This window comes from Neofelis nebulosa, chromosome 6 (assembly GCF_028018385.1).
Source record: "Neofelis nebulosa isolate mNeoNeb1 chromosome 6, mNeoNeb1.pri, whole genome shotgun sequence".
Classification (NCBI taxonomy): Eukaryota; Metazoa; Chordata; class Mammalia; order Carnivora; family Felidae; genus Neofelis; species Neofelis nebulosa.
Genome location: NC_080787.1, coordinates 55808071 through 55821094, shown reverse-complemented (window position 1 = coordinate 55821094; position 13024 = coordinate 55808071). Strand labels below are relative to the sequence as shown.

Sequence of the window (13024 nt, the reverse complement as noted above, 5' to 3'; positions counted from 1 at the left end):
ACAGTTAAGGAAATGATAGAATGCATACACAGACTATTTATCAGGCAACTCTTCTGTGCACTTTGCTAGACACTAGGAGTACATCAAGGCACAAATTAGGACAGACTTTGGGTAAGATACACATTTTTGCTGTTAGTTTGGGCTATTCTTAAAACACTCATGAAAATTTGCAGCAGCATCTGATTATCCAGACATTCTCTTTTTTTCCCTTACATCAATGTTCTACTACAACCTGAATACTTGGAACAAAGTAGGTTCCCAGTATGTGTGTTAAAATGAGCCAGATTGGATTCCAGTGGCAGAGGAGTGGATTACCCTGTGCCTAGCAAAATGGATCTTGAGGCTGTGAGTAAACCAGCCCAGTGAAGCTGGCTGTCTTCCCCCATCTGACTGTGGTGCTGTTGGCCATTTGGATTTCTTCGTGCTTAGTTCTTTGTTTATGAGGTACCAAGTACAGTCGGGGTATCAGCAAAGATCTCCTCATCTCCTAGGTTGCCTCGCTCTTCATGGGCTTTGGAGTCCTGCTTCTTGCTGCTCTGGGTTGTCATCTACATATGAGCTCCCAAGGGTTCCAACCAGAAGACTTCACCAAATTCTCACTTTTGTAAATTATTATTATTTTTTTTACTACTGCTGGAAGTGTCCTATATGCTGTTCAGAATAAAGGCATACGTGTGACCATCAAAAAACAAACAAAAAAGGCAGATTGTTGAAATAGATTATTATGGGAGAAATGTCTCATTTGGCATGTTGCATTTTGTTAACTCAGAGGAGTTTTCATCTCTATATCTCTTGCTTCAGTCTCTCAATGCTTTCAGCTCAGGTAATTTCACCTCATGTAATTCTTTCCCACAGACAGGGCACACGTTTACTCCTTTCAGTCCCCTTTCATCTTTAGTCCAATTACCTCAGGTTGGTCTTAGTATGGTCACAAAAGTAAAACCTTATCTATTTTCCTTATCATTCCATTGAACTAGGTTTTTGTTAAACATCTATATTTATGGTAAATGGAGAAAAATTCAAGATTTTTCCTTAAAATTATACTTACCTACTTAATGAGAAGGATTTTTTTCCAACGTTTTTTATTTATTTTTGGGACAGAGAGAGACAGAGCATGAACGGGGGAGGGGCAGAGAGAGAGGGAGACACAGAATCGGAAACAGGCTCCAGGCTCCGAGCCATCAGCCCAGAGCCTGACGCGGGGCTCGAACTCACGGACCGCGAGATCGTGACCTGGCTGAAGTCGGACGCGTAACCGACTGCGCCACCCAGGCGCCCCTATACTTACCTACTTAAATTAGACATACTTACATTTGCCTTTAAAACAACACTACTTAATTCCCAATACACAGTATTTGACTGCATCTTAATCTGTGATATAAAGGGCATTTTTTTCTAGAAAAAAAATGCATTTTGAGTTTTAAATAACTTTCAGACTCTAGATTATTTAATGTCACTAATTGATCTAGTACAAATGCACCTTAAGAATATTTTACACAAGCTAAATGCTGTAACATTATACAAAGGTCAGCTATCAATTTTTTAACAAAATTTCCTCTATTTTTCAAAGTGCCAAGTTATTTAAAATAACTATATATTCCAGTAGAAATAGAAATAGAGAATGAATGTATATGATATTGTGCTTAAGGGAGAGTATTGTCACTGGATATCAAATATGGATAAATTATTGTATGAAATATAATTGCTAATCAAAAATAAAACCTAAAGTGTTTAAGATATTATTTCAAAATTCATAAACATTAAAATGTGCATAAATTTAAATTCATGATATAAAGCTAAGTGAAAACGTGTGCTTAAATGGAGAAATGCATATATATCTGAAGATAAAAAACAAACAACATACAGTATATTGATGTTTGTACAAAATTAGTTAATATTTATTTATTAGATCTAAAACCAGGCTAATTTGGAAGAATACTTCTTTGATAACATTTATGTATACAAAAATTGACTCTTTGGTTTATAATTTCATCCTTTTAATTTTAAGTATTCTAGAACCAAAGTGACTATTAAGACAAACTTTTTTTCAAACAGTATCACATGTAGTTAATGTGAAACAAAGACTCTTCTTTACACCACTTGGCCAGTCACATTGAGTTAACAGATATTCACGAAAGACAAGTATCTGTGGAATAAGAGTTGAATAACTGGATAATCTGGAGTAAAGTTAAAGTTGAATGTAGCCAGAGTTCAACTTCTTCCTTGCTTATCTGGATCACACTAGATGTCGTCTTGGTTAGACAAGGTCATTTGCTTCCATAAAAAGTAGACTGCCAACATATACCCATCACTCAACACACCACATTAGAAATGTGGCTAATCCCAATCATAATAGTAGAGAGATACCAGCATGTTCAGGATGTAGGCACTTCAACTATTCTGAAGACATCTGCCCAAAACTACCTTGAAATTGTACCTATCTTTTTGAGTTTCTGCGTACAAACTAATGTACGATGTAGAGAGTAAAAACTGCCTTACCAAACTGTAATATGAAAGTACATCTAAGTGCCATTATCTTTCCATCAATATTGATATGGGGAGAAAAAGTGTTTTGCTTGAAATGATTATATCCATAAAGTTGGATAGTGTCTGTTTAAAACTTAAACTCTTGAGTAAATTATCTGAAGTATTACGTGCTTACTCAGTCTTAACCCTGAGGAATTTCTCAGCCACAGAAACTTTGGAAAGTATAGATTCTGAAATACAGATGTTTCTGGAGGAAAAAATAAATAAATAAAAGGGGAAAAAAAAGGTAGAAGAATATAAATCTGTGCAAAAGCCCAAGCTACTTGTCACAGGTAGATGAAATAAAGCACCCTGCACTTCTCAATTCCACTAGGGAGAGGAGCGATTCAGGGACTATTTAAAAGCTATCTATGCTTCCAGAAATGATGGCAGTGGCTGTACAAAAAAGCAAAAGCAACAAGCTTTTGCTTGTAATTAAACATGATTAAAACTAGTCTATGCAATTTCAGCTTCAAAGTTATCTTGCTCTACATTCTAGGGACTCCAATTTCAGAGCTGCCTAAAGACAATTAGCCCATTATCCCCTTAGCCCATTATCCCCTTGCCCCATCTAAGAGACAAAGAATGGGTAATATTAAAGTCAATTTGGTTTGGTTAGCTATGGGTTCTGCCTTTGGTGAGTGGGTAAAGGACCATGGTTCATAATTACAAAAATGACTTTTTCTAAGAGCAAAATGAAAAATCTGTTTCATTCACTGGACTCCAATTCTAATGATTTTTAATAATTTTATACTAATATATGAAGATTATACAATTGCCAGAGGATTCTGAAAACTAACCCACTAGCAATTAGGTTTTTTTCATTGCAACTGAATTTGTCTGATTATAAGGAAATGCACATTCCAAAGGTCATTTAAAAAATGCAAAATTTTTGTAAATACAACAGTATTTTTGTAAATGCAACTGGCTACTTTTCCTGTTATTATTTTTCAAGAAAGAAAAATAACTTTCCTTCTCAATTTTATTTTTATGATATTAATTTATTAGGAACTGTGCTAAATTTCCAATCTATTACACAGCTTTCCAAAACAATGGGACTCTTATAACAATAAGATTATGAGTCTTAAAACCCACTTTTATGAATAATGTTAAACTGAGTTTATATTCTGGATTTGTGTTTCTAAAATGGTATTGCTGTACAGTTACTGGTATATTTCTACAATTTGTAAAGATAGAGCAAAGGAGAGAGACAACTTTCAGGAAAGGTTCCTCAATCATGGTGGAGTAGAAGCCAACAAGGTATGGTAAGGTATAGTACCAAACCTACAGGGGGCACCTAGGTGGCTCAGTTGGTTGAACGTCCGACTTTGGCTCAGTTCATGATCTTGCAGTTCATGAGTTCGAGCCCCACATCGGGCTTGCCGCTGTCAGCATAGACCCAGCTTCGGTCCTCTGGCCAACTCCCCCTTGTATCCCTCCCCTGGTCACTCTCTCTCAAAAAGGAAAAAAAAAAGGTATTAAAACTACAGGCTTTTGTGTTTAAACCCAGTTATACCAATTCAGAGCCACGCAACTCTTGGAAGATTTTGTAACTTCTCTGAGGACTAGTTTTCTCATTTGCAAAAAAGGATGTACGTACTTCACAGGGCCATTGTCAAGAGTTAAGGGGATCATATATTTAACATTGAGTTCCATTCCCTGCCCAGCTTCCTAACCCAATGGACTGCTTTCCCTAGCACAAACACAGGTTAAATTCACTTATAGTTCCTTTTCCTTCTTTTTGTTGTCACAGGTTAACCAGCACAAGATCAAAATGGTGGCCTAGCAATTAAACCTGGCCGGCTAAGTTACAATCGGAAATTAATGTCAATTTCATTCCCTATCTCACCTACTATGATTATTTTAAGCCCCTGCGTGTCCTTGTTGTCCAGTGGAATTCAAGTAAACCTTTCTTAGCGGATTACTGTTGAATCAGAAAATATAAACATTCTCTCATTTGATTCTCAATAGTTCAGGTGAGGCCAATATTGAACACATTTGGGAGGGATATGACTGCATGTTAGACACTTTAGCACCATTACCTTTTAACTGTGTGAGTTAGGGGCCTTACCTCTCATTTATCACCTCAATCATCACCTACAAATAATGAGGACAAAGGTACCGCAAAATAATTGTTGTGGGAACTATAGGTTCTATAAAAGTGCTCAATAAATGTTAGGTTTTATTTTCCCTACTGTCATGTTTTCTCTTGTCATGTTCTTATCATGGTATTTTAATACTATGGACAATTATTTTAATGGCTGACATTTTAAGGCTGTTCTTTTAATTTAATGACATAGACATTATTTAACTTAGTCTTGAATTTTTAAAACAACATACTGGCCACACTGCAGCTCAGAAGCTGTTAAATAATATATTTAAAGTCTTATAGAAACACTTCACACTTCTCAAATGATCCATTGTTTCTTGAATTCTGTACTTTGTGGATGAAGTAAAGTCAAGTTAAATCTCTTTAATGGATGTGGGCCTTTAATTTCATTACTCTAAGAAAGGCAAAGGGTATCTTCTGATGTAAATATCATCATCAGATTAAGATATCGAAAGATTTAAAACTTTCAACCAGGCTCGACTGTCATGGAAGAAATGGGCCAGATACCAATTCTCAGTTTCATCACAGAACTTTTATGAAAACAGTACACAGTCATATTGTATTTGGCACAGCGTAAAAAAGATCATGGATTTTTGTAAGCAAAACACTAAGCATTGCCATACTAATCCAAGATAAAAATTTAGGCAGAAGTTTACAATTCAAGTTTCCCAAATATCTATTGCTTGCTCTAAGTTTCAAAGAAGGAATGGTTACAAAAGTTCAGCAGCTGACTGGTGAGTGGCATATAGGCTCCCTTGGTCCAGAGTGGAAAGAAAGACAACCTGGATGGTTTTCAAAAAATTAGGAAAAGAAATTCCTACCATGTACTATATGAGGCTGAGAGTCTGCAAACACCTCAGTTAAAATGAAAGATGTGCTGAGCTACATAACTTAAATTGTACTGCTGCTGCCCAACCAGTTGCATATGTTCCACAGGAAAATTAATAAAACACTAATAAAATATAACAAGTTACCCTGTAGAATTTAAAGATAATTAAAACCCAAAAAGGCTTTGTCCTATTTTCTCATAATGTGAAGATATGAGAACCCATAAAGATATATTATAAAGGGCCATTGAGAGTATAATGATCCTTTTTTCAAGGGAAAGGCTTTAGAATGAATGCTTAAAATCCATACACCATCTCTCCACTAAAGTTTCTATTTTGAGACCTAAGAAGATCTTCAGTCCGAAGAAAACAATTACATTTTTTTTTACCACTACCATTTAAAAGTCATGTGTATAGAGACATTCCATCTACACTGCAATTAAGTACAACTAACTTTATCACACAGAACTTTACTGTATACATTAGTACACTGGTAAACATTTACATCATACCCCCAAACTCTGTCCCTATAGAAATCTATTGGCATGTTACAAAAACCATCCACAGGGTTCTTTGGACAAATATTTATAGTTACAGTCATTTGTATTTTTAAAACTATTTGAAGTTACAGTATTTCACTTATTTTTGTGTATGAAGTTTCCAAACTTCTGCATAAATCCTCGGAACTTGTTTTCATTTGGCTGGTATGAGTGATATACACCAGTATTGTAATTAAGCAGTGGGCTGGACCTGCCATAACTATTGCCCACAGTTGTGGATTTTATTTCTGGGCGATGCACACCAGTATTTGGCAGGTTGCTTGCAGGCTGAATAGAGCTTTCAATCTTATAAAATGGCTCAAAACGACTGTAAACACGCCTGTCGGTTGAATGAGATCTTAGAAGCTCATTGGGCTTTGGTCTTGGAGAAGAAGCTGGTTTTCTTTCAGGAGCAAGAACTGTATTAATCTCCTTTGAATCTCGGTATTGGATCTGTTCAGTGTTAAATCTAGGGGCAGAAGCATCACCTGCCCTTTCCAAGAACTTGTTCTCAACTGGACCTGAAGAAGGTATTGTTTTACTACCTTCCTCGGATGGAGAACTGATCCCCTGGGATGGGCTAACTGTTACATCTTCCTTACTCTTGTGAATACTGCCTTGAGAGTTTGATGAGGAAGAACGCTTTCTTCTGGGAGATGAATCAATTTTTGGCTCTGACTTCTTTGGTTTTTGATTCTCTTCAGCCTCAGAAACTAACGTGTCAGAACTGCTACACATTCTATAAAAGGCAGGTGCTTTATTTTTGGATAGATTTTCTTTCTTTTCTGGGGTAAGGCTAAGTAATGACCTTAACTTCTGAGACCCCTTTTTCAAAAAACTTGGCGAACCTTTAACTTCCTTTTTTGAAGTCAGTTCTTTGCTAGGTTCATCTTTATTCATTTCAAGCAAAGCAGCAATGGAAATTGACTTGGTGGTAGTGCCACTCGGAGGGTCTCTCTTGATGACCTCCCTGTCCTCTTCCGCGCTCTGAGTCACATTGTGCATGCTCTTAGAACTTTTCAGCAAATCCTCTTTGGGTTTTTCTGGTTGTCTAACTCGACTCCTGGTGAGTGTACTATATACATAATGCTTACTGTGTCCATGATCTAAATTGGCTTTTGAGTGGTCAAAGAATGGAAAACTTCGCCTTTTGAGCAGATTCTCATTTTGTTGATTCTTTGGATTTTCTGTCTGCTTATTTACACACAAGGATGTATATAAATAGTTGTTTGACTCTGGATGGCCATTTGTAGTTTGATGTAAGACAGCTGAGTGGTTTTCGGGAACTTGCAAGGTGTGCATTTTGGGTGCCTCCGACTGCAACGGGAGCTTCGGAGTTGATTCCGGCAAGGGCTTGTCTGTCACATGCTGTACACTTGTAGGGGTGTCCAGGACCTCCTTAGGTGTGTCGCTTCCCTGGGAACCGACGACAGTTGAATTTGAGGAGCCGGTTGTACAACTGTTAACTTCCTGCTGCTCAGGTAAAGTGGGTTTAAACACAAAAGAGGAACGAAGCCGAGAATGAGTATAAAGGGCGTTGGCTTTCAAATTTTCAGAACTTTCGTAGCCCTCAAACCGGTCACCTAGAGCCGATCCATTTGAATCAGGTGCAGCTTCTGAATGATCATTTAAGTAGGATTCGATTCTCCAGTTACGCAAGAACGACTTTGTGGTATGTTCAAGGGTTGGCATTCGTTGTTGCAAAAATCGAATATGATTATCTGTCCCGTTAAAAGACCGCCGCACATTTGAGTTCCTTTCTGCGAGATTTGTTGTTTTTCTCTGGGCAAGCCGATCAGCAAAACTCTGGGCAGGTGTATTACGGTGACCTGCATAGCCGCCTCGTGATGAGGACGCCACACTCAGACTATCCGAAGGCTTTTTCCAATTACCTGGAGGATTGATGTTTCGATTCAGAGCTCTGTTAAGCAGCAGGTATGGTGTTGTTTCTGGCTGTTCTCCAGCATAACTATGCCTCTTCCAATTTTCATTTATTTGACTGGATTGATACTGACGGACTGTACTTGGACCATTAAAATTTGGAATAAAATGAGGCTTGTAGCCATGATTTCTTATGCTATATTTGTCATGTTCATTTAGAGTGTATATCCCTCTGTTTTTGAAGTAACTAGAGTCTAGTTTGTGAATTTTATCCTGTCTGCCAAAAAGGTTTCTTTGGCTGGAAACAGAAGCTAGTGAAGAAACTGAACGCTGGTAGGTGCCATTCTCCCAGAGTGATTTGCCATGCTTCACCCTTGCTGATTCTTCCTGGGCGAATGGACTGGGGACACAGGATCTGGCATAAAGAGTTCTGAATTCTTCATCAAAAGACTCAACAAGTTGTCCTGTGATTATTTGAACCATGCTGAGGTGAGCTTTCTCAAACGACCACATGTAGCTGGAAAAGAATCAAAATGGGAAAATTTTAATTTTGCTGTTAAAAGATTAAGGACAATATATAAATCCACTAAGCAAAATTTGTCATTTAATGTCAACAAGAGTATTTTTTGCTTGTTTTCCTCAGCTACGACAATTTAGAACATCTTCAATCGTTACTTGCTTGCAGTCCCTGGAACTCCCTACTCCCCCATTTCATAATTAATTTTTAAAAAATGTTCTTAATGTTTATTTATATCTGAAGAAGAGAGATACAGAGCATGAGTGGGGAGGGGCAGAGAGAGAAGAAGACACAGAAGCCAAAGCAGGCTCTGTCAGCACAGAGCCCAGCGCAGGGCCTGAACTCACAAACCATGAGATCATGACCTGAGCCAAAGTTAGACGCCCAACCAACTGAGCCACCCAGGTGCCCCTAAACATTTTTTAATGTATATTTTTGAGAGAGTTAGACAGAGTGTGAGCAGGGGAAGGGCAAAGAGAGAGGGAGACACAGAATCCAAAGCAGGCTCCAGGCTCTGAGCTGTCAGCACAGAGCCCGATGTGGGGCTTGAACTCATAAACTTCAAGATCATGACCTGAGCCAAAGTCAGGTGCGAAATGAGCCACCCAGGTGCCAGCCCCCATTCATATTTTAAATAACAAAGCAATTCAAGTCCTGGCTTTGAAACTACCCATAATTTTTGACATTACTTTCTACAAGTCCAAAGAAAAGCCTGCTGTACATTTTGCATCATTGCCTACTAAGATGTTATGGAATAAAAAACATTGTATTTTATATAGAGCATCCTGACAGAATGCAGGCAAGCCAGTATCAGTAGGAAAGTTGAGAGACCTGGCTTCTGCTGAGCTATCCACCCACATGAGCTTGGGCCTCAGTTTCCTCATGTCCAAATTGCTAGCATAATCCTACCATTCCTTATAGTTCTAGAATGTTAAAATGCAAGATAGGCCTTTGCTAATACATGCATTTTATCTCTGTGGCCTACTTAGTAAGTATACTTTGGGAAGCCAGGGCTTTGGGATGCCAAGTGAGATCCTTTAATATAAAATACAATTTCTAGGAAGTTAATGTTTGTAACTACTTTATAATACTTTGTGGAATTTCTACAATTTAAAAATGACAGTTGGAATTTCATATAAAAATATAAATCTGACATGTAAAAATTTAGATAATGTAACAGAGAGTCACTGAGCTAAAAAAGGAATCTCTAGTATGCTATATATCAAATACTGTACATGATATAACAGGGGTTAATAAAGGAAAAAGGAGACAGAGACATTCTCTACAATGAATGAGCTTACTGTTTATAGAGGGGACACAATAGCAAAGGCAGATGAAAATACTAAGAGAATGTGTAGAGTAAGAATTTAAAATATACAAAATATCATAAAGAGTGTACAACTTAAGAATCTTACTATTCTGATATACTCAGTTTTGTCTAGTATGCTTATTGAAAGCATGGTATGAGAAGAATCATTTACCGGGTGCTCTTTTTGTGCAGATGTGCGGGCCACCAGGCTGACTTAAAATAAGTGACACAATGTGAATGATTAAAGGAATTTTCAACCCCACTGCAGATATGAATACAAAATTTGTGCGAAAGAGCAAGTAAAGGTATGAATAGTCAGCTATCACCTATGAGAAAAGCCCCAGAGACAAGCAGGGTTTTGGCTGTATTCTGAAAGAGGCCAGATAACCCTGAAGTTCAAGCACGAAAGGCATGGAACAGTTTGTGTGGAAGAAGAAACATACACGAAAAGAAAGGAAGCAAGAATGGCCCTATTTTGGTTGAACAGAGAAAACAAATTCTATTTAGCTGAAGTAAAGAAGTTTTATTACAGACTGATGAGCAAAGGGGGAAAATCTGGAAAGCAAAGCAGAGAGTTTGTACAGGATTTATTTCCAAATTCGGATCAATTAAAATAAAAAGATGTTTGAGGACTGATTTTTTTCCCGGTAGCTCTTTGTAACACAGATGTGAAGGATGAGGGACTGCATTTACTGTGATGAGTAAAAGAATTGACATAAGGTGATAAGAGCCTAAGCCAGTACAGAAATTGGAATAAAGAGTAAAAATGTTGAGCCAGTAACAAGAAGAGAGAACCAGAATATCTGCATGTCCTAAAGGATGTGTATAGTTTGTGAAATAAAAATAACCTCCACCTGTTGAGCTTAGGAAACTGACAAGGTAATGGTACTGGGGAATATGTTACAACTGGAAAAGTTTTCCAGGTTTGGTAAATCAGAAAACAATATTGTGATATCACTGCATGTAAAAGGAAGGCACTCAAGGGTATATACTCAATTTGAAGATTATTCTCTGGAAACACTGAATAGCCCCAAATAAAAGAACTGTTTTACTGACCTTCAGGGAACTTCCTATAAAATGTGAGAACCCCAGCCAATCACCCTCCTGTAAACCCAACAGTTGATAAGGATTTCCCATGCGATTTCCAATAAGCATTTGAGTCCCTTATCAATACGTAGCAAAAGATCAGCAGACATTTAATGAAAGTTTAGAAGATTCCTTATAAAGCTTAAAAACTTAGATGCAAAACAGAGACCAAAACAAACTGAAGAAAGACAAATGGAGAAAACAGAAAATGCACAAATAAGAATATGTATAAAAACATAGACACATAAAAACTATAATCAGTGTCTTCAAAGCAATAGAGAAGATCATGCATCTATTAAAAAAAAACAACACACAAAGGATACTTTGAAAATGGTGCAATTTGCAGATATTCAAAATATTTGATAGCAAAATTTTTTTTCAATGTTTATTTATTTTTGAGAGAGAGAGACAGAGAGTGAGCACAAGCAGGGGAGGAGCCGAGAGAGGAGACACAGAATCCAAACCAGGCTCCAGGCTCTGAGCTGTCAGCATGGAGCCTGATTCAGGGCTGGAACCCATAAACCATGAGATCATGACCTGGGCCGAAGTCGGACACTTAACTGACTGAGCCACCCAGGTGCCCCTATAGCAAAAAAAAAAAAAAAAAAAAAAAAAAAAAAAAAAAAAAAATTAAGTTATAATAGATGTGTTAGAATGAACAATTGAGAAAATCCCCCAGACATTACAATTCTATCCACTCCCAGATAGAAAATCATAGGGGAAAAAAATAAAAAAAACAATGGGAGCAGATATCCAGTTAATAAGAATTCCAGAGAGACAGACAATAGAGGCAACTGAGGAGAAGAAATGAGCAAAGAATATATGAGAAATTGTTTCAGAATTGAAAGACATGAGTACTTGGATCGCTTAGAACAATAAATAAAAAAGACCTAGATCTAGAAACATAACAAATTTGAGAATAGCAGGGAATAGAAGAGAAACCTTAGACGTTTCTAGAAAGGAGAAAAAAAAATTACATAAAAAGAATAATAACGGTTTGAGACTTCTCAACAGCATGTTTGATTGCCAGTCAATGTCTCAAATTTGAAAGAAAAATGATTCAGCTTAGAGTTCCATCTCTAGTTAAGTCATTAACCACCTAAAATTATAAATTTCTGGACTTAAAAAAAAAATTCCATGCTGACGGAAAGTATTCTTGAGCAAATGAGAGAAAAAACTATGACTTAGAAACAAAAAAGAAGGAAAAATAGGATTAAGATGGGATACAAGAAATTGTGGCTCAAACTGCCCAGGAATATGGGAAATTGCAGAACCCCAGCAGTGTTTCAGGTTAAAGATCTGCCAGTCCAGAGTGGACATGACAAACTGTTGGCAGTAACTGAGCATTTGGAAAAGTTGTTCATGTGCTAAGAAATCTTCAGAATCAACTGGAAAAAACATAGCAATAGATAAACAGAAAGCAAAGACAATGAATAAAACCAAAACCAAATGGTCATTATTAACTTTGTTATAAAAAAGGAAGCATATCACAAATGACTCTATGGCTCATCAGCGATCAATTCTGACACAACTTTAGTAATGTAAATTGAGACTTCTTACTTAGCAAACAATTTTGATAAAACTGTACGGGGTGAATGGCAAGCAGGAGGGAAAGTGGATATGGGTGAATAGAAATATAACCCTTCAATCATCATACGATAGAGTCAAGACATAATACCTAAAAGTGATAGATTGAGCATTCACAGTATAATCACATTATGTAAGAGAATGGAGTAAGTATGGGAAGAACCAGCTCAAAGAATTAAATAATTGCACCTGGAGATCAGGATCCAGCAAGGGAGAGACATGGAGAACAAAAACTTTTGTATTACATATCTTTTAGTAATATTTGATTTTTAAAAAAGTGTGCACATATTTACCTAGATAAAAAATAAAGTGAACTTACTACTCCCATTCCCCCCAGACCCACTGTCACACTCCTGCAGTTGGGAATGTGATTATGAATTTACTTATTAAAAAGAGGCTCAAAAACTCTGAGTTCCTGGCTGGGGATCACACAGGGAAGTCTACGGAGTGAAAGCAGTGACATGCTGCTGGCTGTAGCATGGATCTCTCAACGTGACAATCTTCAAGTCTGACCAGAGATGGCACCTGGAAGCCAACAACTTCGGTGAAACTTGTCTTGTGAAAGTAGCTTTTATAGAGACAGCAAGATTTAAAAAAATGCTTATAAAATTCTCTCCCAGTCAAATTTGTAGACAATACTTT

The 13024-nt window shown here is 37.2% G+C and overlaps 1 protein-coding gene and 1 pseudogene across 1 annotated transcript in view; one reads left to right on the top strand and one right to left on the bottom strand.

Moving 5' to 3' along the window:
* The first annotated feature begins 330 nt into the window (after positions 1–330).
* Positions 331–558, top strand: LOC131513451 (transmembrane protein 258-like; annotated as a pseudogene).
* Positions 559–1870: 1312 nt separating this feature from the next.
* FAM83B (family with sequence similarity 83 member B) overlaps positions 1871–13024 on the bottom strand; it is a 90706-nt gene continuing 79552 nt past the window's right edge. Inside the window, exon 5 of the mRNA XM_058734293.1 lies at positions 1871–8400. Within this exon, the coding sequence (XP_058590276.1) occupies positions 6099–8400 (2302 nt within the window). The 3' untranslated portion in view covers positions 1871–6098. The remainder of the gene's footprint in view (positions 8401–13024) is intronic.